The 20,334-nt window shown below is 61.7% G+C and overlaps 3 protein-coding genes across 5 annotated transcripts in view; all 3 read left to right on the top strand.

Annotated features, from left to right (window-relative positions):
* Positions 1 to 5,750, top strand: part of ARID3B (AT-rich interaction domain 3B) — a 29,391-nt gene extending 23,641 nt beyond the window's left edge. The window contains exons 8-9 of the mRNA XM_039557615.1: positions 970 to 1,065; positions 2,640 to 5,750. Coding sequence (XP_039413549.1) covers positions 970 to 1,065; positions 2,640 to 2,818 — 275 coding nt within the window. The 3' untranslated portion in view covers positions 2,819 to 5,750. The remainder of the gene's footprint in view (positions 1 to 969; positions 1,066 to 2,639) is intronic.
* A 399-nt stretch (positions 5,751 to 6,149) lies between these two features.
* Positions 6,150 to 10,772, top strand: LOC109146342 (synaptotagmin-5-like). Its single transcript, XM_039557811.1, has 7 exons — positions 6,150 to 6,305; positions 6,427 to 6,491; positions 7,502 to 7,596; positions 7,849 to 8,654; positions 9,041 to 9,206; positions 9,750 to 9,916; positions 10,110 to 10,772. The coding sequence occupies exons 1-7, from the start codon at positions 6,150 to 6,152 to the stop codon at positions 10,263 to 10,265; spliced, it is 1,611 nt and encodes a 536-aa protein (XP_039413745.1). The 3' UTR covers positions 10,266 to 10,772.
* Positions 10,773 to 11,394: 622 nt separating this feature from the next.
* Positions 11,395 to 20,245, top strand: CLK3 (CDC like kinase 3). 3 transcript variants are annotated; one of them, XM_039557482.1, is made up of 13 exons: positions 11,395 to 11,447; positions 11,693 to 11,841; positions 14,068 to 14,248; positions 16,178 to 16,271; positions 16,537 to 16,603; positions 17,514 to 17,630; positions 17,904 to 18,070; positions 18,202 to 18,296; positions 18,591 to 18,720; positions 18,929 to 19,011; positions 19,335 to 19,414; positions 19,533 to 19,623; positions 19,828 to 20,245. In XM_039557482.1, the coding sequence occupies exons 2-13, from the start codon at positions 11,693 to 11,695 to the stop codon at positions 20,011 to 20,013; spliced, it is 1,440 nt and encodes a 479-aa protein (XP_039413416.1). In that variant the 5' UTR covers positions 11,395 to 11,447; the 3' UTR covers positions 20,014 to 20,245. The 3 variants fall into 3 exon arrangements, with proteins under 3 accessions (XP_039413416.1, XP_039413415.1, XP_010410589.1); XM_039557481.1 differs by having other exon boundaries at positions 14,041 to 14,248; XM_010412287.4 differs by lacking the exons at positions 11,395 to 11,447; positions 11,693 to 11,841; positions 16,178 to 16,271 and having other exon boundaries at positions 14,165 to 14,248.
* Positions 20,246 to 20,334: the final 89 nt, after the last annotated feature.

Below are 20,334 nucleotides of genomic sequence, written 5' to 3'. Positions count from 1 at the left end.
TCCTAAATCCAAACGCTGGGAACAGCTGCAGTCCCTACAAACAGGAAGGGGCTGGGCCCTGCGGATTCAGGCATGGGATCCCCACCTTTGTGAGCTGGCTGGGGGCAGGGCTGTGTCTTCTGTGCCCTCATTTTCCCCACTGCACCACAAAAATCCAACGGAGCTTTGGGAGGTGCTCTGAGAGGTGCTGTTGATAAGCACAGCATGGCTTGATAACAACATTTAGGTTCAGTGTTAATAATGTGGCGTTTTTAGGGGGGTGTGGCCTTGCTGCCCTCCGTGGAGGAGCAATCCCAAAATCCAGGCTCACCCTCGTGGAGGTTCAGGAGCTCCTGGAACAGTTTGGTGTTCAGCTCCCCTCAACCACCACTGCAGACTCAACCCCTGCTCTGCGCTGCTGCTTCCCGAGCTGCCCATCGCTGCCCAGGCTGAGGATATGGAGGAAAATCCTGATTTTCATGGAGCATTCCCTGGGTTTTCCCTCCCTCCAGTGGCCACTGGAGCTGCTGCAGTCCTAGCACAACAAGCCACAGCAGCTCCCAGCCACCCAAAATCCAGCTGCGAGTTAAACATGGGCTCGTCTGGTGTGTTCCTTGGGAGGGGAATGGGAATTTGGCCCTCAGGGAAGGAATTCCAAATGCCAGTGGGCTCCCGGCCTCACCGAAGCACTTCAGCACCTTTGTAGCCTTGTCACAGGATGGTTTGAGTTGGAAGGGACCTCAAAGCCATGGGCAGGGACACCTGCCACTATCCCAGGGTGCTCCAACCCCCATCCAGCCTGGCCGGGGGCACTTCCAGGGATCCAGGGGCAGCCCACAGCCGCTCTGGAACGTGGACATTGTGTGGTGGAAAAGGGGGCGACAAAAGCGGGGCTGTGCTCACCTCTGGGGAGTGCAGGGAATGGGATCTTGCCCTCTAAGGAATGGGATCTTGCCCTCTAACTCTGCCTCCCTCCCTTCCTGGGACAAGACAAGGCCGACTCGGCGGCGGCGGCGTTGAACCTGTCCCCCAACGGCATCGGCAGCATCAACATGTCCGTGGAGATCAATGGCACCACCTACGCTGGTGAGAGAGCCCAACTGGGAACGGGGGAGCCCTCCTGGGAACAAGGGAGCCCTCCTGGGAACGGGGGAGCCCTCCTGGGAATGGGGGAGCCCTCCTGGGAATGAGGGAGCCCAACTGGGAACGGGGAGCCCTCCTGGGAACGGGGAGCCCTCCTGGGAACGGGGAGCCCTCCTGGGAACGGGGAGCCCTCCTGGGAACGAGGGAGCCCCTGGGAACGAGGGAGCCCTCCTGGGAACGGGAGCCCTCCTGGGAACGGGGAGCCCAACTGGGAACGGGGGAGCCCTCCTGGGAACGAGGGAGCCCTCCTGGGAACGGGGGAGCCCAACTGGGAACGAGGGAGCCCTCCTGGGAATGAGGGAGCCCAACTGGGAATGAGGGAGCCCTCCTGGGAACGAGGGAGCCCTCCTGGGAACGGGAGAGCCCTCCTGGGAACGGGGGAGCCCTCCTGGGAATGAGGGAGCCCTCCTGGGAACGGGGGAGCCCTCCTGGGAATGAGGGAGCCCAACTGGGAATGGGGGAGCCCTCCTGGGAACGGGAGCCCTCCTGGAATGAGGGAGCCCAACTGGGAACGGGGAGCCCTCCTGGAACGGGAGCCCTCCTGGGAACGAGGGAGCCCAACTGGGAATGGGGGAGCCCTCCTGGGAACGGGGAGCCCTCCTGGGAACGAGGGAGCCCTCCTGGGAAGAGGGAGCCCAACTGGGAACGGGGGAGCCCTCCTGGGAACGGGGAGCCCTCCTGGGAACGGGGAGCCCTCCTGGGAATGAGGGAGCCCTCCTGGGAACGAGGGAGCCCTCCTGGGAATGGGGAGCCCCTGGGAATGAGGGAGCCCAACTGGGAATGGGGGAGCCCTCCTGGGAACGGGGGAGCCCTCCTGGGAATGGGGGAGCCCTCCTGGGAATGGGGGAGCCCTCCTGGGAACGGGGGAGCCCTCCTGGGAATGAGGGAGCCCTCCTGGGAACGGGGGAGCCCAACTGGGAACGGGGGAGCCCAACTGGGAATGGGGGAGCCCAACTGGGAATGGGGGAGCCCAACTGGGAACGAGGGAGCCCTCCTGGGGTCAGGATGGGTGGGATGGGGTGGTCCCTGCTCAGTCGCAGCAGGGAGAGGAGATTCCTTTGCTTGGTGTCAGTGCTGTAAAATCTGAGGGAAGGGTTTTAAAAGCTCTCTGGCAGTGTTGGCAGGAAGGAGCATTATCCCTCTTCTCCAAGGAGGGGCTTCACCCGGCTTTCCCAGCAGGAATGTCCCCTGCGCTCCGCTGGAGCAGTTTCCCCTCCGCAGGTCCCACCCGCGCATCCTTGGGCCAGTCCCAAGTGGGAGGCCTGGCCCTGCCTGGGCCTGACCCCAGCGGGAGCTGCTTCCCTGCTCCGAAGGCAGAGGCCATTTGGGATCTGTTTTCCTTAGGGACAGCATCCCTGTGCCAGGCTCCAGTGCCAGGGAGCGCTGACTCGGGAGCGCGCTCGGAGCCACACCAAGCCCTATCCCCGAGCCTCTCCCCGCCGGGACGGGATCCACGGGGTGGGAACGCCTTCCCTTTTCCCAGCCGTGCCAGCCCCTGACCCGCTGTGTGCCCACAGGGGTGCTGTTTGCCCAGAAGCCCGTGGTGCAGCTCCTGGCCGGCTCGGGCCCGCAGAGCTCGTGCAGCAGCAGCAGCAGCAGCAGCAGCAGCAGCAGCAGCAGCTCCCACTGCTCCCCCAGCCCTACCTCATCGCGGGGCACGCCCGGCGCAGAGCCCTCCACCAGCTGGTCCCTCTGACGGGCACTGTCCCAGCCCGGCCGGCTCCGAAGCAGCTGGGCAGGAGTGCACAGATACCTCATCTCAAGGAACCTGCTCTCATGGCTGGCCAGCAACAGGAGGATGATGATGGTGGTGGTGGTGGTGGTGGTGGTAGTGGTGAAACCTTTCCATGCCAGCGAGTTTTCCTTCATCATCTCTTTGTCCGGCATTTTTTACTTCGTTCCCCCCCTTTCCTTCCTCCCTTTTGCTCTTTGTTCCTCCTCCTCCTCCTCACAGGGTTTGTGGTGTTCCCGTGGAGGGGGGGCACACCTGGCGTTTCTCAATCAGGGATGGGCTCCAGGGCCGCGGGTCCAGGCGTGGCCGGGACGTCACCAGGGCAGGGAAAGGGCCGGAGCTGGGGCAGGGACTCCTGGAATCCTGGAACCAGGGGCCACGAGGGCTCTTCCCACCCACAACTCCGTGTTTTGACAATCCTGAGAGCCGGGGGCGTGCCTGGCCCTATCCTCCCGTGGCAAACTGCTCGTGTCCCTTCCTGCTGTGTCCTCATGGGAGGCTCCCGAGCGTCCTTGCTGCTCCTGTCCTCGGTTTTGGCACCGTCAGCTGCTCGGTCCTGCCTGGTGCCACCTCACCCATCCCGTTCAGCCGAGTCCTGGATGCCCCTGAGTGTCCTGTACCCCCTGAGGAGCTCACCCCAGTGACACTGACAGCCTGGGCTTGCTGGGGCTCCGTGTCCTGCCCCTCCGCCCCTGTGGCAGCGTCACCGGGGTTGGCCCAGGCTCCCTGGGGCAGCTCTGGAAGCTCTGCAGGGCTGAGCTGAGCACAGGGGGTGCTGATGGAGCCCAGCTGGGCACCTGTGCAGGTGCTGTGGTTAATGTGACCCACGGGGGATTTGGGGCTCTGAACAAACCCCCTCAAACTGTGCTCGAGCAGGGGAGACCCCTTTGTCTGCGGGGAGAAGCAGAGCACGGGGAATCCGGCCCCTCCTCAGCCTTTCCCTGGGCTCCCCGGCTGGAAGCAGAGCTGGAGTTCCCTGGCTCCATGGAGCAGCAGCTCAGGTGGCCTCGCGCTGTCCCCGTGTCCCTGTGGCCTTTCCCCAGCCCGGAGCCACTCCCAGCCCCGTCCCCCTGCCCTGGTGATATCCCTCCCATCCCTCCCGCCCTGGTGACGTCCTTCCCGTGCTCCAGGCCCAGGTCAGGTTTTTTTGAGCAGATGAAATACCTCAGATATGTACTTGTTGTTGGGTTGGTTTTGTTTGTGTTGGGGTGGCTTTTTTAACCTCTTCAGGAAGTATTGGCATATCCTATCGCTTGGGGGTTTAATAGGCGGGTTTGCTGACTTTGTGTTTGCTTCTATCCGTTTCCACTTTTAAATCTATCACCAAAGACAGGAGGTTCAAACAAGGCTGAGCGAAGGAGCAGTGGCTTCCCCACCCTCCAGGCCAGCAGGAGCCGAGCTCCAGCATCATCCCAGGACATGTGCATGGCAGGACAGCGGGGAAAAGGGCAGCAGCGGTCTCGGCCCTTGGATCTGTGCGCTGGCCTCGCTTCTCCCGGCTCTGGGCTCTGCCCCCGTGCTGGTTCCTACGCCATGGCCAGGGGCTGTCCTGCCCCCGCAGCCCTGAGGACTCTCTGGGATCAGAAGGTGGGAATGCACATGTCCTGAGAGGGATGCTGCTCCCAGCTGCCCCATCCAGCTGCCTCCAGAGGGAGCGGTGCCCTCCCCGGCGGCGGGGGAGGCCGGGCTGAGCCCGCAGGCTCCACGGCATTTCATCCTCGCAGACTCCCGGAGGGTTTTCCAGCCTCTGGGACTCGATCAGATGATTTTTTTTTTCCCCCCTTTTTTTGTTTTCCTTTGGTTGTTTTTTTATTTTATTCGGGGGCGGGGTTGGGGCTGTTTCCTCTGAGTGGGACTGGGGCACTTTCTGCTTTTCCCTCTGCTCTGCTCCCCAGCCCTGGGGAGCAGAGGCTGCTCCGGGGTGGGGTTGCTTTGTCTCACTTGCTAACGTTGTGTTTTCTTGCACAGAAAGGCACTCGAATCACTGAACTGCTTGGACACTACTAGAGTATTAATGTTTATAAGCTTTACTCAACCTAGACTGGAACTAGCCAGGGACTAACAGATTGTTTTGTATCCAATTCAGGGAAAGAATCAGGTCGGGAAGCGTAACAGATACCTCAGTTAAATAAGCTGCAACAATAAACTGGTCCTTTCCCAGCCCAGGGTGACAAGGACCATCCAGACTGTGAAGAGTTAACCCTTTCCCTCAGCCTGGCTTTGGCCCCGGCAGCCTGAGCTGCGGGTCTCCTGCTGAGCTGCCAGGCTTTGGGTTCGGGGTGCTGGAAACCAGCAGCAGAGCGGGGGAGGCTGAGCGGGGGCCGCCCCAGCCCAGTGTAGTACTCAGGGTTTGATGCTGCGAGTAGGACGTTCCCGAGGGCAGTGCTCCGCTTCGCGGTGTTGCTCCATCCTCCCCCCCAGCTCCGCGCACCAGCCACGGGCTCGGCATCGAGCAGCCAAAAACCCCCAGCTTGCTCCCAGCGCAGCCTCGGCGCTTCCAGGGGGAGAGCGGCATCCCGAGCGTTGCTGCGGGGCTGCGGGGCAGGCTCGGGGTGAGCGGGGGGCTGCGTGTGCCCGCTCGGCTCCCGCGGTCAGCGTGGCCGTGTCACACCGAGTCCTTTCGGCCGCTGCGCGGGCGCGTTCCCGGGGGACTGCGATCAGATGTTCTCCTCTCCAAACAGCTGCAGCAGCCTTGCTACTAGTTTTTCTTACCTATTTAAAAAAAAAAAAAAATAAAATAAGTAAATAAAAACAAATGTGATAGCCTAGGCGGTGGATAAATACCTCAACGTCTCCTTTCAACAAGTGTCTGTATATGTTGTTGTTGGGTTTTTTCTATCTTACAGGTTATCTGAATGTTTATATTCCAATAAACTTCTACCTCTTCACACCGTGACCCCCACGCCTGCTTTGTGCCCCCGGCTGGCTCCCTGAGTTTAAGGAATTCCCAGATATTCCCAGAGGCTGGGGCCTGTCCTTGCAGGGGCCCTGTGCTCCCAGTTTGGAGCTGGGCTGGGTCCCCGTGGGCTGGAACGATGGCGCTTCCAGCCTGGATCCTGACGGGAACCACACGGGCTCTCCTTTCCCAGGTGTCGCTGGAGCTGTCCCCGCCCCTGTCCCTTACCCATCTCCCAAATCCCTCCTCTGTCACCACCTGCTCCCCACAAAAGGCACATTTAATGCCTCCCCGCAGCCTCGCTGTTTGCACAGCGCCCGACGCTGTTTTTCCAGTCATTGAACCAGTTCGGCGGCGGGAGGGGATCTGCTCCCCGTCCCTGCCGTACCAGCCTTGCCGATGCCCCGTGCCCGCATTTGCCTTGGCCGGGGCCCGCCAGTGTGGGCCGGGGAGCGGATGGAGCCCACGGACCTTCCTCATCCTGCCCCCGGAGTCACCCCGTGGAAGCAGAACCTCTCCCCTCCTGCCCGCCCTTCCCTCGTCCCGCGGCTGCCGGTGAGCTCCGCACACGGGGACAGCAGCCGGGCTCAGCCGGGCTCCGGTCCCAGCCTATCCCAGCCTCTCCCCCACCTCTCCTCCCGTCCTGCCCACCCCTCCTGGCCTCGGCTTCTCCCAGCCCCGGCTTTTCCCCTCGGGAGCGCGGCTGAGGCGGCTCAAGGACTCCCCCGATGCCCGGAGCAGGTAAGGTGGGGTCCGGTGCCACCTCCCGCGGGGTTCGCTGCGGGCTTTGTCCAGCGGCAGCTGGACAGGGCTGTCCGCCGGCCCCGGGGGTGCTCACACACCTGGGCTCAGGCGAGGAGCGGCTCCGTGCTGCTCTCCCCAAGCCCTGCAGCCCCTGCCTGGCGGAGCTGCTCCCTGCACGCCCCGCACCCCAAAGCGGGCATCCCAAGGGTCCGGTGCGCATTCCCACCCTCCAGCCCTGCAGATCCCCGTGGGTCCGTGCGCCCGGGCTGGACACGCTCCTCCGGCCCTCCCAGCTCGCTCTCCCAGGGCTGCACGGCCGCGGGCACCGGCAGGCGCTGTTTGGGCTGGAATATAATCCCCCAGGCAAATTCCCACCGCGGCCCCTTCCCTCCATCCCGCCCTAAACGCCGCCATTCAGCTCATCCCAGCCACGACCTGGCTCCCGAACAAACAACAAAGGGCTGGGGAGAGCCCAGCGCGGATTAAGGCACCTGGGCACGGAGGCCCGGCCCCGCGGGCTGAGACAATGCCTGCTTTTCTCCTTCCGACATCCCCATCCCACCGTGGGACCCGGCTCAGGCTCTGGCACAGCTTTGTCCCGGCCCTATTCTCCTTAATCCCTCGCTCCAGCTGCCAGCTCTGGGCACAGGGAGGTTTTTGCCAGCACAGCCACACAGGTGCCAGCTCTGAAACCCAGGAACTAAATTCCAAAGGAGCTTCAGTCCCGATGCCCAGGAATTTGCTTCCCTGCTCCCTAAATGCCAGCGTGCAGGGATGCCGTCTTTCCAGGGAGCCCCAAACCCTGCGGGCATCCCTGCTGGGAGGGACAAAGCCCAGGTCATCACCCACAGGGGCACAGCTCAGGGAGGAGGTTCTCCTCTTTTGGGACCGCGCGTGGGTTGTCTCACCCCTCAGGGGCCGCTGCCGCTTTGAATCCAGCCCGGACACCCCAAATCCCCCCTTGCAGGTGCCCCCACTCCCCTCCACACCCTCTGAGCCCCCACCAGCGCCCGGCTGGTCGTGCCCGAGCTGCGTCAGCCTGGCGGCGGCGCTGATAACTCCCCGCTTTCCGCGGTCCTTATCACTCCCGGGGTGAGGCCGGGTTTGTTTTAGCCCCGGCCCCGTGCCAGGCTGCCCGAGCGCGGCGCCGGCCCCGCCGGCTCCTGTCCCCACTTCTGGCTTTGGGATGTTCCAGCTCAGTCCCAGCTCACAGAGAGCGGGGAGCGGGTCCCGGGGGAGAGGGGCACCCGCGTGTTGCCCGTCCCAGTCGCTGCCGCCCCCAGGAAGAGCCGCGCTGGCGCAGCCCTGGCGAGACCCGGCCGCTGACGGTGCCCATCTCTCCCTCTCTCCCCAGCGCACCTGCAGCTGTCCCTCGGCGCGGGGCTGTCCCTCCTCTGCCTCGGCGTCTTCCTGGGCTGTGCCATGTGCTGGTGGCACCGCCGGCGCCCGGGCCGCCTCCTCGGCCGGGAGCGAGTGGAGCTGGGACCGGCTCTGCCCGCGGCGACGGTGCCGGTGCTCATCCAGCAGCTCCGCGAGGAGGTGACGGGAGAGGCGCCGGGTGCCCGGGACAAAGAGACTTCCCCGGCACCGCCGGCATCCCGCGGGGGCTCGCCCCACGGCAGAGCATCCTTGCCCACCCTCCCCTTCCTCCCGCAGCTGGCGGGGCTGTGCCAGCGCCGCTGCACCATCGCCAGCACCAAACTCCTCTGCGGCGAGCAGAGCCCGCTGGTCCCCCCCGTGCCGGGGTCCCCACCGCGCTGCCGGCAGCGTCCCCGGCTCCACTGCGACCTGTGCTACTCCCTGCCCGAGGCCACCCTCACCGTCACCATCCTCGGCGTGTCGCACCTGCCCCAGGGCCACCAGGGCTCCCGCGTCAAGGTGTCGCTGGTGCCGCGGCCGCCGCTGTCCCGGCGCGTGTCCGTGCGCCGCCGGAGCCTCCGCCCCGCCCGCCGGGAGCCGCGCCGGTGCCGGTTCGGCCCGTACGGCCCGGAGGAGCTGGGCAGCTGCACCCTGCGCTTTGCTGTCTACGCCAGGTCACGGAGCCTCCAGGATTCCTTCGTGGGCGAGGTCCTGTTCCCCTGCGCCGAGGCCTCCTGGGACCCCCGGGCCCCCTCCAGCTACTCCTGGGAGCTGGCGAGCACCAAAACCAAGCTCAGCAAGGTCAGCACGGCAGCGGTTTTAGTGTTTGGGCTGAGTTCTGCTTGATCTGAGAGCCCTGGAACTCCACGGGCAGAGGCAGAGCCTTCAAGCACCACCAGGATACCCCCGGTGTGTGTGTGCATGTGGCAGCCAGTGCCTTATTTGGGGCTACGCAGCTCATCCTCGGGGAGTGCTGGGGTGGAAGGGGCGAAAGCAGAGCTCTGGCACCATCACCGCACTGATGGTGGGCATCAAACCCTCCTTCCTCGCTCATTTTTGCCCATCCCCGACCCTGCTGGGGGACGAGAACCGCCGGGCTGGAAGGACTGGGTGAGGTCGGAGGTGGAAGGACTGGGTGAGGTCGGAGGAGGTTTCACGGCATCTCCTGCTCGCCCCTCCCGTTCCAGTGCCGCAGTGCCCACGGGCTGAGCTGCAGCGTCCCCTCCTCGCCTCCCAGACCCCTGGGCCAGCTCCTCCTCCTGCTCCAGCACCAGGCTCTGGCCGGGCGCATCAAGGTGCTGCTCCGCAAGGCAGAGGCCCTGGGCCGGCTCTCCCGCATGCCGGGCGCTCCAGGTAGGGCACAGGGAACAGGACATGCCCAGGTGGGCACAGAGAACACCTTCCCCTCCTTTTGCTTGGCGGATTCTCTTATTCCTCTCAAACTTCTCTCTCCAAGCATGGGAGAGGGCTGGAATGAGATGATCTTTGAGGTCCCTTCCAAACCAAACTGCTCTGTGATCCTTTGACGGTATGAAAACGAGCACAGGGAGTGTAATTCGGATCTAGCTATCTCCACCATGGCCCCAAAGTGCTTGAAATACATTTATTTATGGTCAAAAATCAGCATGCAGCCTCCTGTCCTGCTGGCTGCTGTCACCTCTGGCTCTCCCTGCTCTCTGGGATGTGGGCAGGGATGTGAGCTGAGGGCTTTGGAGGTCCCTGCTCTCAAGAAGGGAGGGGTGGGTGAAAGCCCAGGAGCTCCGTGCTCTCCCCACAGCTCCACAGAGCCCCGTGGGGGTCCTGCAGCCCCCCAGGCACCACTCCTGCCCCCCGGCCTCCCTCCCTGGGGATGGCCAGAGCAGCTTCCTCTCTCCAGGGCTCTGTGTCCATTTCCAGGCCACTACGTCATCATCCACCTCTACCACGACGGCCACATCATCGACACCAAGGAGAGCAAGTCCAGCAGCGGCTACAACCCCGTGTGGAACTCGCCCTTCCTCTTCAGCGTCCCTGCGGGGGACATCCAGCAGCACGAGCTGGCCTTGGAGTTCATTGTCATGCAGGTGAGGTGACCGTGGCTGAGGAGGTGACCGTGGCTGAGGAGGTGGCCTGGCTCACCTGTGCTCCTGCCCCTGGCGGGCTCAGCCCCCGCAGGAGCTGATTCCTGCCATCCCTGCGAGGTTTCTGGGGTGGGATGGCTGCTCTCGGGATAAGGGAAGGCCACCAGCCGTGTCCCCGTGCCCTGTCCTGCCCCAGGCTCGGCTCCACAGCCGCGGCTCCACGCTGGGCCGTGTCCAGGTGGGGCCAGGTGCCCCTGGCACCGGGATGCTGCACTGGAGGGACATGTGCACCCAGGCACCGCTGGAGTCGGAGCGCTGGCACCGCATCCTGCCCGGCGCGCCCGGACCCTGATCCGGCCACAGCCCGCGGGCAGGGCTTGCCCAGGACTCGGGCCAGTGAGCCAAGGGGGTGTCCGAGCTGTGGAGAGGGGAGGTGTCACCCACACACCGTCGGGGGAGAAGTCTGGGCTCCATCTCCAGGGCTGGAGATCAGTGGTGGCCGGCACAAGCCCATCCTGAACGGCTCCGGAGGGGACCGAGCCCGTCTGAGGTGGCCTCAGCCTCGGGGGAGAGAAGAGGAGCTGTGTCTGCTCCATCCACTGCCCCCGGCTCAGAGGCTGCACCCGGAATCTTGGCTGTGGAGGAGCCGGGAGGGAAAATCACCCAGCTGGGATCCCTGTGGCCACCACGGTGGTGGCATCTCCTGCCCCTCCCACCCCACCATCGCCACCCCCCGGGCTGGGACACACCTGAGGACACCAAGGACATGCCAATATCATCTGGTGATAAAGGTGTCCATCAGCTTTTTTAATTGATTGCTGGCCCTGATGAGTAGTTGATAAATAAATAAAGGGGTTGGGAATGATCACGTGTGTGGAGCTCTCTCTCCTGTCCATGGGCCACCATGACGAAGGCCATGGGAGGGTCACCACGGGGAGGAAGGCCGTGGTGAGGGTTGTCACTGTGGGGGTCATCACGGTGAAGGGTCATCGTGGTGAGGATGACCACGGCAAGGCAGACCACGGTGAGGCAGATGAAGAAGGGAAGAAGACCATGCTGAGGGAGAAGCTTGCCATGGTGAAGGCAGACTCTGGTGAGGAAGGTCATGGAGAGGAAGGCAGCGGTGAGGCAGACTTGCGAGGAGGAAGACCGTGGCGAGGAAGGTGAGGATGGCCGTGGAGAGGAAGGCTGTGGCGAGGATGGCCCTGACGAGCACGGTGAGCCGGAGCAGGAGAGGAGGCCGTGCTGAGGGTGAGGATGGTGGCGGTGAGGAAGGACGGGGTGACGCAGGCCGTGCATTACGGCCCCTCCTGCTCCTCCCAGTCCCGGTTTAACCTCAGTGCCGTCCCTCCGGGGCGGGTTTAACCCCGGCCCCACCCCGGCCCGTGCCGCCGGGGCGGGTTTAACCCCGGCCCGTCCCTCCGGGGCGGGTTTAACCCCGTGCGGGAAGCGGAAGCGGCGGCGCTGCGGGGCCGCAGGGGCCGGGCCAGGCCGGGCCGGGCCGCACCCGCCGAGCGCGGCCGCAGGGGCGGCGGTGAGAGCGGCGGGGACAGCCGAGGGAGCGGGGCGGGGACGGGACAGCCGAGGGAGCGGGGCGGGGACAGCCGAGGGAGCGGGGCGGGGACGCGAGGGGCGGCGGGCGCCGAACGGCCCGGCCCGGGCGGGCCCGCGGGCAGCGGCCCCGCAAGCCCCGGGAGCCGCGGGCCGGCCTGGCCGCGGCGGGGGCCCCGCGCTCCGGGGGCTCCGCTCTGAGCGCCGGGGTGCTCTTTGTGCCCGCAGATGCATCACTGCAGGAGGTTCCGGTCGCCGGAGCAGGACGGCGAGCTGGGGCACCGGTGGAAGCGGCGGCGGTCGCGGAGCAGGGAGTACGAGGGCAGGCTGCGGTACCCGCCCCGCAGGGACCTCTCCCGGCGATCGCGATCCAGGAGGTGGGAGCGCTGCGGGCAGGGTGATCAGCCCCTGAACCCCCGGGCCGAGCCCGCGGGCCTTCCCCAGCTGGCGCAGATCAGCAGAAAAGCTGTAAATCCCGGGGATGGAAGCAAAGGGCTTACTTGTGTGTGTGTGTGTGTGTGTGTGTTCCCTGCCACGCTAAAGTTCTTCCCAAAGGCACGGCTTTCATATTAACGAGGGAGCAGCCTGCCCTGGAATCACGTTTCCATGCTGTGGAGGCATTAAAGTCTTTCCTGACAACCCGCTTCTCTCTGACAGGATTAAAATCAGATTTAAAGCAACAGCACTGCTTCTTCACCTCAGAAAGGACCCCAGCTAAACGATCCGACCACTGACTGATCCTTCCTGCTTCGGTTCAGGATTTTACCTTTGATCCTCTCTTTGTTTAGCGTTTCCACAGGGACAATTAGGTGCTGGAAGCGGGATAAGGCCTCTGATAAGAGGAGGGTTCTGGAACAGAGGCCGGAGCCGTGTGGCCGCAGTGGGCTGGTGGTGGTGCTGGCGCTGGTGTGGTTCCACTGGTTGGACTGGGCAGGTGCAGCCAGGCAGGAGCTGAGCTCATCTTTAAATTCCTGAAATGCTCTCCGGATTAATTTCTCTCCCCAGCCTGGCTTTTGTTTACTTGAAGGAGGTGGATTGTGAAATAGAGCTGGCGCACGCAACAGGCTTTTCCATTTTTTTTTCATCTGATGGGTAGTTTGGGACAGATTTGGGCAAAACCAGGCTTTTGTTGGGTGAAAACAGTCTTGTCCCTTTAGTCTCAGCCTCTTTGAGGAGACCTGAGCACTTGAGTCCTTCAGCTCATTATTTCTGCTTCCTGTGTCCGTCCAAAGCACCCAGCAGAGCTGCACCGAGGTGTGTCTGGATCGATGCTGGACAGAGCCGTGGGGTTGTGTTTTGGGTACTTCAGCAGCGACCAAGAGCCACAGCTGCCCTGGCACGGTTTGGAATTCTGACCCACTCTGGGATGAGCCCCCCGGGCGCCCCATTGAGCTGCCAGCAGCGGAGCTGTTGTTGACAGGGCCGAGGGGTGCGAACAGCAGCAATTCCCCTTTCCAGGCTGAAGGTCTTGGCTGGGTGACAGCATCAACCTGGCCTGGAGCGCTGCTTTTATTGCAACATCTGCTACCTAAAACACAGCTCCTTTCTCAGCAGGGTGTGAAGCAAGACTCCCAGGAAATCTGGTTGGTGTTTTGGGGCAGGGAGAGCTGCTCTCATCATCGATGTGCCCACACCGTACCCAAAACCTTGTGTGTGACACCTGTGTGTAAATAGCAACACAGCTGAGCTTGGTCTCAGGTCCCCTGGCCCTTCCTGGTGCAGAGTTTGGCCTAAAGTTTTCCTGATGTCCTGGGAGGTTGTTGCTCGAGGGGCAGGAGCTCGGTTACAGGTTTTCCTTCTGGCTCTTGCTGAGGATCCATGGAGCTGCTGTGTGTGTGCACACCAAGGGCTTGGGGCTTTGGGACCTCCAGTGTCCCCTGGGGTGACAACCAGAGCCCTGCTGCTGCTTCTCGTTTGTTTAAGAGCTAATGAGACATCTTCCCGAGGGGGAGGGACGATGACAAACACCTGTGTGTGGTGGCACCATTGGCTCAGGTGACGTGGAATCATAGAGCGTTGAGGGGGTGGAAAGGACCTTAAAGCTCTCCCAGTGCCACCCCCTGCTGTGGGCAGGGACATCTTCCATTGTCCCAGGTTGTTCCAAGCCCCGTCCAACCTGGCCTTGGGCACTGCCAGGGATGGCAGTGCACAACGAGGCACACAGCCCAGCGGGAGCTCTCAGAGGGTGTTTTTCCCTCAGCTCCTTAGAATGTGGGAGTGCCACACTATTTCCTCTCAAAAACTTCTCCTTCGTGGTCAGAGTTTGAGGTGCAGAAAGGTTTGAAGCTCTTGCCACAGCGGGTGGGAGCAGGAGGGTTTCTCTGTGGTGATCAGCGACGGGACACGAGGGGACAGCAGGGAGCTGCGTCAGGGAGGTTTCGGTCGGATCTTAGGAAAAGGTGCTTTTCTCCAGAGGGTGAATCAGGCACTGAACAGGCTCCCAGGCGCAGAGTGGGATCGTTGGGGTGCCCCACGCGGGAGTTGGGCCTTGGTGGTTCCCGAGTCCCTTTGAGCTGAGCACGGTGCGGTTCAGCGGCGCTGCCGGGCTGCTAAGGGCGCTGTTCTGTGTGCTGCAGCCATGAGAGGATGCCTTACCACCGCAGATGCCGGCGGGACAGCGATGCCTACAGGTTCGAGGAGCGCAGCCCGTCTTTCGGGGAGGAATATTACCCGGCACGCCCGCGGAACTGGCGGCGCTCCAGGGGCAGGGAGCAGCACCGGCCCAAGAGATACCAGCACCACTGCCGGAGACGCAGGAGCAGGTCTTGTAGCAGTGCCTCCTCGGTGAGTAGCATCCACAGCGAGCTCAGGGTTTAACTGTTCTTGCCTCCTTCCAGCTCCGAGCGCTCTGGGTGAGTACCTCGAACCCCGTTTCTGTGTTTGTGGAATGTAAAGTCCCGAATCTGTGTCGTGGTCAGCGGGGAGCGTTCGTAGCCATTGGGTTTTACTGGGCCAGCCCCTGTAGCCTTAATGCGTGAGGGAACTAAGCCGTGTTCTTTAGGGCCGGGGAAGGGATCAGGGAGAGCTTCCAGTGGCACTCACATGACGGCTGACGAGGGAGAGCCCTGGCCGAGGGCCAGCCCTGCTCCCAGGGATCCGTACAGCTTGCCTTTATCCACAGCCAGGGATTTGCTTCTGCCTACGGCTGCTGCTGCTGCTTCTGGGGGGGTTTGGTGTGCAGCATTCCTCGGTTTGGCTTCGTGCCTGGATCCCCTTCCAGGTGGGATCCATCAGCCCGGGGCTCCGGAGTTGTTTTAGTTGTCAGAGAGAGTCCCACCTTCCAAGGGCACACGTGTGTCCTCTCTCCCTGTTCCCCGCTTGCATTTCAGCTTCTTGCAAACTTCACAAGCGTGTTGTTACGACGTAGCATTCCTTCCAAGGATTAACCGGGAATATTTGGAGCTGGGTGGGGGGGCTGGTCCCAGGAATACCCTGGAAGTGGTGTGAGGTGTCAGACAGCACTTCAGCACTTCCCTCCTGTGAGGAACACTCCCCTCCCACCTGAAATGTTACCACAACTGAAGGAGCGGCTCTGATCCCGGCAGCTGGATAACCTGCACGGCTGGGAACCCCTGAGCTCCTCCTCCTGGTTCCTTTCCAGCTGACTTTGGAATTCCGGTGTTGAGGGAGCCAGGGCTGTGACGGAAGCGCTGCGGCGCGGGGGGTGTGCGGTGGGGACGCTGAGCGGGTCTGGGCTGCCAGGAGCTCAGTCCTCTGACACCTCACAGCTGTCCCAGCTCTCCTTCCACCTCCTCCTCTGTAGCAGCTGACTTTTTGGGGAGTTTTGATCTTAGCTCATTATTTTGGACCAGCTGGGGGGGAAGAGGGGCACAGAAGAGAAGCCTGCTAGAAGCTCAGGCATGGAAATGTCAAGGTTTCCGTGAATTCCTTCAGCTGCAGGGATTGTAACTATTTTTAAAGCAGACTAGAACCAGGTGAAGAATTAGGGCAGCTGGCTTTGTGGACCCCGGCTCCTTGCAGGAATATTGGGCTGGTTTTCCAGTAGAAGCTTGCCAGTAGCAGGGGGTGAACGCCACCTCAGACCTTGCCTGAAGCGTTCCCTGGGGAACCTTAACAAGGCCCCCAAGGCCGATGTGCCCCAGCGGGTCTGTGAGCAGCCAGCCGGGCACGTGGATTTAGGATCAGCGTGGCAGCTGCTTCTGTCAGGAGGGGAAGGGCTGGGTCACAGCCAGGGCAGGACACAGCTCTGGGGAGCTGGAGCTGCTTTTGCCGAGGCGCAAAGAGCAGGATGCGCAGAGGGAAAACTGCTACTGTGGCTTCTACTGGGCAGCCTGTCCAAAGCGAGCGCTCGCCACGCTTGCCAGCGGAGAAGTGACCTTCAGCTGGCCAAGGCCTCCTTGTCCCGTGCCTCTGGCAGCACCTCTGTGGGGACCGGCGGTGCCACGCCGAGCCACCTTCCCGCTGTCTCTTGCCATCCTGGAAGAGGGGGGCCCTTCCTGCCCGAGCGGCGGCAGCGGCGCCAGAGGCCGTAGCTAATGAGAGAAGTTTTCTTGCCATACCTGTAGCTGTTGATGACTTTTCTGTTTTGAAGTTAGTTTGTGTCTTGACGTGTCCCTTGCAATATCCCTATCGTTATATATGCTGTGTGCCTTATGAAATGCTGGGATCTGGAAAATCCACCCACCGGCGCCCCGTCGTCCTCCACCTTTGAATGACCGCTCTGATTGCCGTCCCGGGGGGCGGTGTGTGCAGAGAAGCCAACAGAGCAGTAAGCGCAGCAGGAGCGTGGAAGATGACAAGGAAGGTCACCTGGTGTGCAGGATCGGCGATTGGCTTCAAGAGCGATGTACAGCCACCTTTCGTAAAACTTTACCTCTACTTTTACCCCCGGGTTAGCCCAGATCTCTCGTCCTGTACTGGAGGGGTCTCTAGTGTTTTATTTACTGACCAGTAACTTGCCTGAGGCAGAGCTTAGACACTTGAGTTTTAAAGAGTGTAGCAGTGAGAGACAATTCTTTTGTTTGCTTTGATGTTTTATTGCTGTGGAGTTGCAGGAGCCCAGCTCTGGCCGAGCCCCCCGGGTTCACACCTGCTGCTGTTTTCTCTCCTAGATGAAATCGTCGGCAGCCTTGGCGAAGGCACTTTTGGAAAAGTGGTGGAGTGTGTGGACCATGCCAGGTGGGCACCTTTCCCGCACCTCTTGGCCCTCGAGCATCAAGCCCAGCTGCTCACGAGCCCAGTTCCACCTGGGCTCCACGGGACCAAACTTGTCACCTTCCACGTGTCACTGCATTCCTCAGAGCAAGGGGAGGGGGCCAAACCTCAGCCCCCTCCAAAATTTACAGGCTGATGTGTTAAGGGAAGCAGGTGCTCGGAGAGTAGAATCATGGAATATCCCAAGTTGGGAGGGACCCACACGAATCATCCAAGTCCAGCTGCTGGCCCTGTGTGACACCCCAACAGCCCCACCCTGGGCACCCCTGGCAGTGCTGTCCAAACGCTCCTGGAGCTCTGGCAGCCTCGGGGCCATGCCCATTCCCTGGGGAGCCTGGGCAGTGCCCAGCGCCCTCTGGAGAAGAGCTTTTCCCTGATCTCCAGCCTGAGCCTCCCTGCCCCAGCCGTGGAAGGTTGTGCTGCAGTGAGCTCCCGCTGAGGGGTGGGCCCTGTGACCTCCTAATCTGCCAGGGCACTCCTCCATTCTCTCCTGTGACCTCCCCCGTGGTTCCATTTGATCCCGGTGCCCTCCTGACCTCTCGTCTGGCTCCGAGCCCTGGGGTCAGTTTGCTGCAGGAGCCGCGGGGCTCTCCTGCCTCCTTGGGAATCGCTGGCACGGTTGGAGAGGGCAGGTGGCTGCTGGAGTCACAGAGAGCTGGGTGAGGGACTGCTGTGGCAGGAGTGGGAGTGTTACCCAGCAGTAACCCTCCACTTCCCATTGGCCACCGCCCGAGCAGCATCAATGGCCAGCAGAGCTTCGTTAGGGCAAAGGATGCATGAGAACAACGTGCCTGGAGTAATGGGATGTGCCTCTCCCTGTGGGCTGAGCACGGGTTTTGTGTCTGACTCTGTCCTTGTGTCTCCTCCCTTACAGAGGCAAATCACAGGTGGCACTGAAAATCATCAAGAACGTTGGGAAATACCGAGAGGCTGCCAGGCTGGAAATCAACGTCCTGAAAAAAATCAAAGAGAAGGACAAGGAGAACAAGTTGTAAGTTCCCAGTACCACAAAGCAACACAGGGCTGAGGATGTGCCTCCTGTGCTGAGGGGAAGTGGTCCCATTGCTCTGCTGCCTTGTCCCTCAGGAACTGGGGGGCTCTCTCTGAAGGTGGCTGAGCAAAGCAGGAAGTGTCTCCCCGTGTTCCTGAGTCAGCTGGCTCGGAGCTCTGCTCACCAGCCACTCCTGAACTGGCCAGGAGCAGGGCCAGTGGCTGTCCCGGGATCCCTGGAGGGTGGTTAACCCCTGCCTCTCTCCCTGCCCAGCCTGTGCGTCCTGATGTCGGACTGGTTCAACTTCCACGGCCACATGTGCATTGCCTTCGAGCTTCTGGGCAAGAACACGTTCGAGTTCCTGAAGGAGAACAACTTCCAGCCGTACCCCCTCCCGCAGATCCGGCACATGGCCTACCAGCTCTGCCACGCCCTGAGATGTGAGTGACCCAGAACGGGCTTCCAGGGAGCTGGGGAGGAGCTGCCTTGGCACTGCGCTTCGCAAAGCTGTGGGGTGCTTCTCTCTGGTTCTTGGAGAGGTTTATTTCTCTGTCCTCTTCCCTCTGTGCAGTTCTACACGACAACCAGCTGACTCACACCGACCTCAAGCCAGAGAACATCCTGTTTGTCAACTCGGATTTTGACACCCTGTACAACGAGAACAAGGTGGGTTTGTCCCAGGGAGCAGCAGCTGCGTCAGGAATGGCCTGCCTTCCCCTCCCTGCAGGAATTGCATCTTCCCCGCTCTGGGTAGCGGGACAAACTGGAACTCAGGCCTCTTCCTCCTGCCAGGCCTCCTAAGAGCCTTAAGGCTGCCTGCAGTGTTTGGGGCTTTTCCAGCACGCTGCTCTGGGGTGTCGAGAGCTCAGTACTCCACAGTGTGGTCCCTGTGAGGAGCTGCAGCCACGGCAGCACTGGGGCACCTCTCACACCTGCCCCTGCCCTGTGCTTTGCCTGCAGAGCTGCGAGGAGAAATCCATCCGGAACACGAGCATCCGCGTGGCCGACTTCGGCAGCGCCACCTTCGACCACGAGCACCACACCACCATCGTGGCCACCCGGCACTACCGTCCCCCAGAAGTGATTCTGGGTGAGAACTGCACGTTTTGGGGAGTCTCAGGGCGGGGCACAGGGGAGCAGCTGGCCCAGGATGATGCTGGCTGGAGGACAACCAGCCTGGGAGCGCTCCAGCTCTTGGAGGGAGAATTTCTAGCTCTGAGTGGAATCCCTGTGGTTTCGACAAGGAGAGACGTGGTGGGGTTTGTTGGGACACAGAGTTAATTTGATTTTCTTTGCAGAGCTGGGCTGGGCACAGCCATGTGATGTCTGGAGCACTGGCTGCATTCTGTTCGAGTATTACCGTGGCTTCACGCTCTTCCAGGTAGGATTCTTGTTCCCTGAGAACCTTAATGTCCAAAAGAGCTCAGAATGAGGTGAGGGGGAGGGAAACACACATGAGGCACTAAAAATCAGAAGCTGAGTGTGAAAATGAGCCCTGGAAAAAGGCTGGTTTGAGGAGTGCCTTGCTGGAAGGATAGGCTTCAGCTCACTTCTAGGTTCAGGTTATTTCTACTCTCTGAAGAAAGGGAAAAGCAAGAGATGAGGAGTGGAATGCTTTCTCCCCTGTCCCTGCAGGGCTGCCAAACCTTTTGGCACCAGCTCCCCAAGCTCTGACTAACCCAGCACTGCTCTGTTCCTCTGCAGACCCATGAGAACCGTGAGCATCTTGTCATGATGGAAAAAATCCTGGGGCCGCTTCCATCTCACATGGTCCACAAAACTCGGTAAGAGCCTGGTCCTGAGCTCAGCCTAGGCCCCTGGCTGTGGCTCAGAACACCAATCCTCTGCCCTCACCTGCAAGGGAGGGAGAGATCCTGCCTGATCCCCACCTTCCCTGTGCAGGAAGCAAAAATACTTCCACAATGGCAACCTGGTGTGGGATGAGAACACGTCCGACGGGCGATACGTCCAGGAGAACTGCAAGCCCCTGCGGGTAGGTGCTGCCCCCTTCTTGGATCGGGCTGTGGGGCTGAGGGATGGGAATTTCCGTGCTAACTGGTTGGTAGGGAGCCCCAAGCTCTCAGCTGCGGTGATCCCTGTCTGGCTAAAGCAGGATGGAGATTAGGGAAAGGGGGGTGTGCTGTATTTGGGATGGGAGGCAGCCCTGGCCCCAGCTGAGGCCCCGTGTCCCTTCCAGACGTACATGCTGCACGACTCGCTGGAGCACGCGCAGCTCTTTGACCTGATGAGGAGGATGCTGGAGTTCGACCCCTCGCAGCGGATCACGTTCTCGGAAGCCCTCCTGCACCCCTTCTTTGCCGGGCTCTCGGCAGAGGAGCGGATGCTGTGCGGGCGCGGCGCCAGCCGGGACCTGAGCAGATGACGGCCGGGATCCTTCGGGAGGGATCCGTCAGGATGGATCCTTCGGGGTGGATCCGGCTGGCCTCTGCAGCTCGGCCCCGCTCTCCTCCCCGAGTCCACAGGAGCTGGGGCACTGCCACAAGGACCCTGGGGATGGGAGGGGGAAGGAAAGCTCCATTGGAAAGCACAGATTTGTCTATTTATATGTTGTAAAGTTAAAATAAAGTGTTTCTTATTGTTTGATACTTCCCTTGCAGGCAGGCGTAGGGTTGTGTTGTCCCAGCTTTGCCTTTGCTGTAAAGTGAGAGGGAGATGGTGAAAAATCCCCTGGAATCACTGAGGG

The sequence above is a fragment of the Corvus cornix genome, chromosome 10, assembly GCF_000738735.6.
Source record: "Corvus cornix cornix isolate S_Up_H32 chromosome 10, ASM73873v5, whole genome shotgun sequence".
NCBI classification, from domain to species: Eukaryota; Metazoa; Chordata; class Aves; order Passeriformes; family Corvidae; genus Corvus; species Corvus cornix.
The sequence above is the reverse complement of the archived record's forward strand: the minus strand, read 5'-3'. Positions and strand labels throughout refer to the sequence as shown.

What these genes read in the sequence shown, in the direction of transcription:
- LOC109146342 (XM_039557811.1), top strand. Translation starts at nt 6,150, where the DNA reads ATGCCCCGTGCCCGCATTTGCCTTGGCCGGGGCCCGCCAGTGTGGGCC. An exon ending in TCCCCCGATGCCCGGAGCAG is followed by an intron (nt 6,492 to 7,501) that starts GTAAGGTGGGGT and finishes AGCCCCCACCAG; the next exon opens with CGCCCGGCTGGTCGTGCCCG. An exon ending in CACTCCCGGGGTGAGGCCGG is followed by an intron (nt 7,597 to 7,848) that starts GTTTGTTTTAGC and finishes CTCTCTCCCCAG; the next exon opens with CGCACCTGCAGCTGTCCCTC.
- CLK3 (XM_039557481.1), top strand. Translation starts at nt 11,693, where the DNA reads ATGCATCACTGCAGGAGGTTCCGGTCGCCGGAGCAGGACGGCGAGCTG. An exon ending in CGATTGGCTTCAAGAGCGAT is followed by an intron (nt 16,272 to 16,536) that starts GTACAGCCACCT and finishes TTTCTCTCCTAG; the next exon opens with ATGAAATCGTCGGCAGCCTT. An exon ending in TCCCCCAGAAGTGATTCTGG is followed by an intron (nt 18,721 to 18,928) that starts GTGAGAACTGCA and finishes TTTTCTTTGCAG; the next exon opens with AGCTGGGCTGGGCACAGCCA.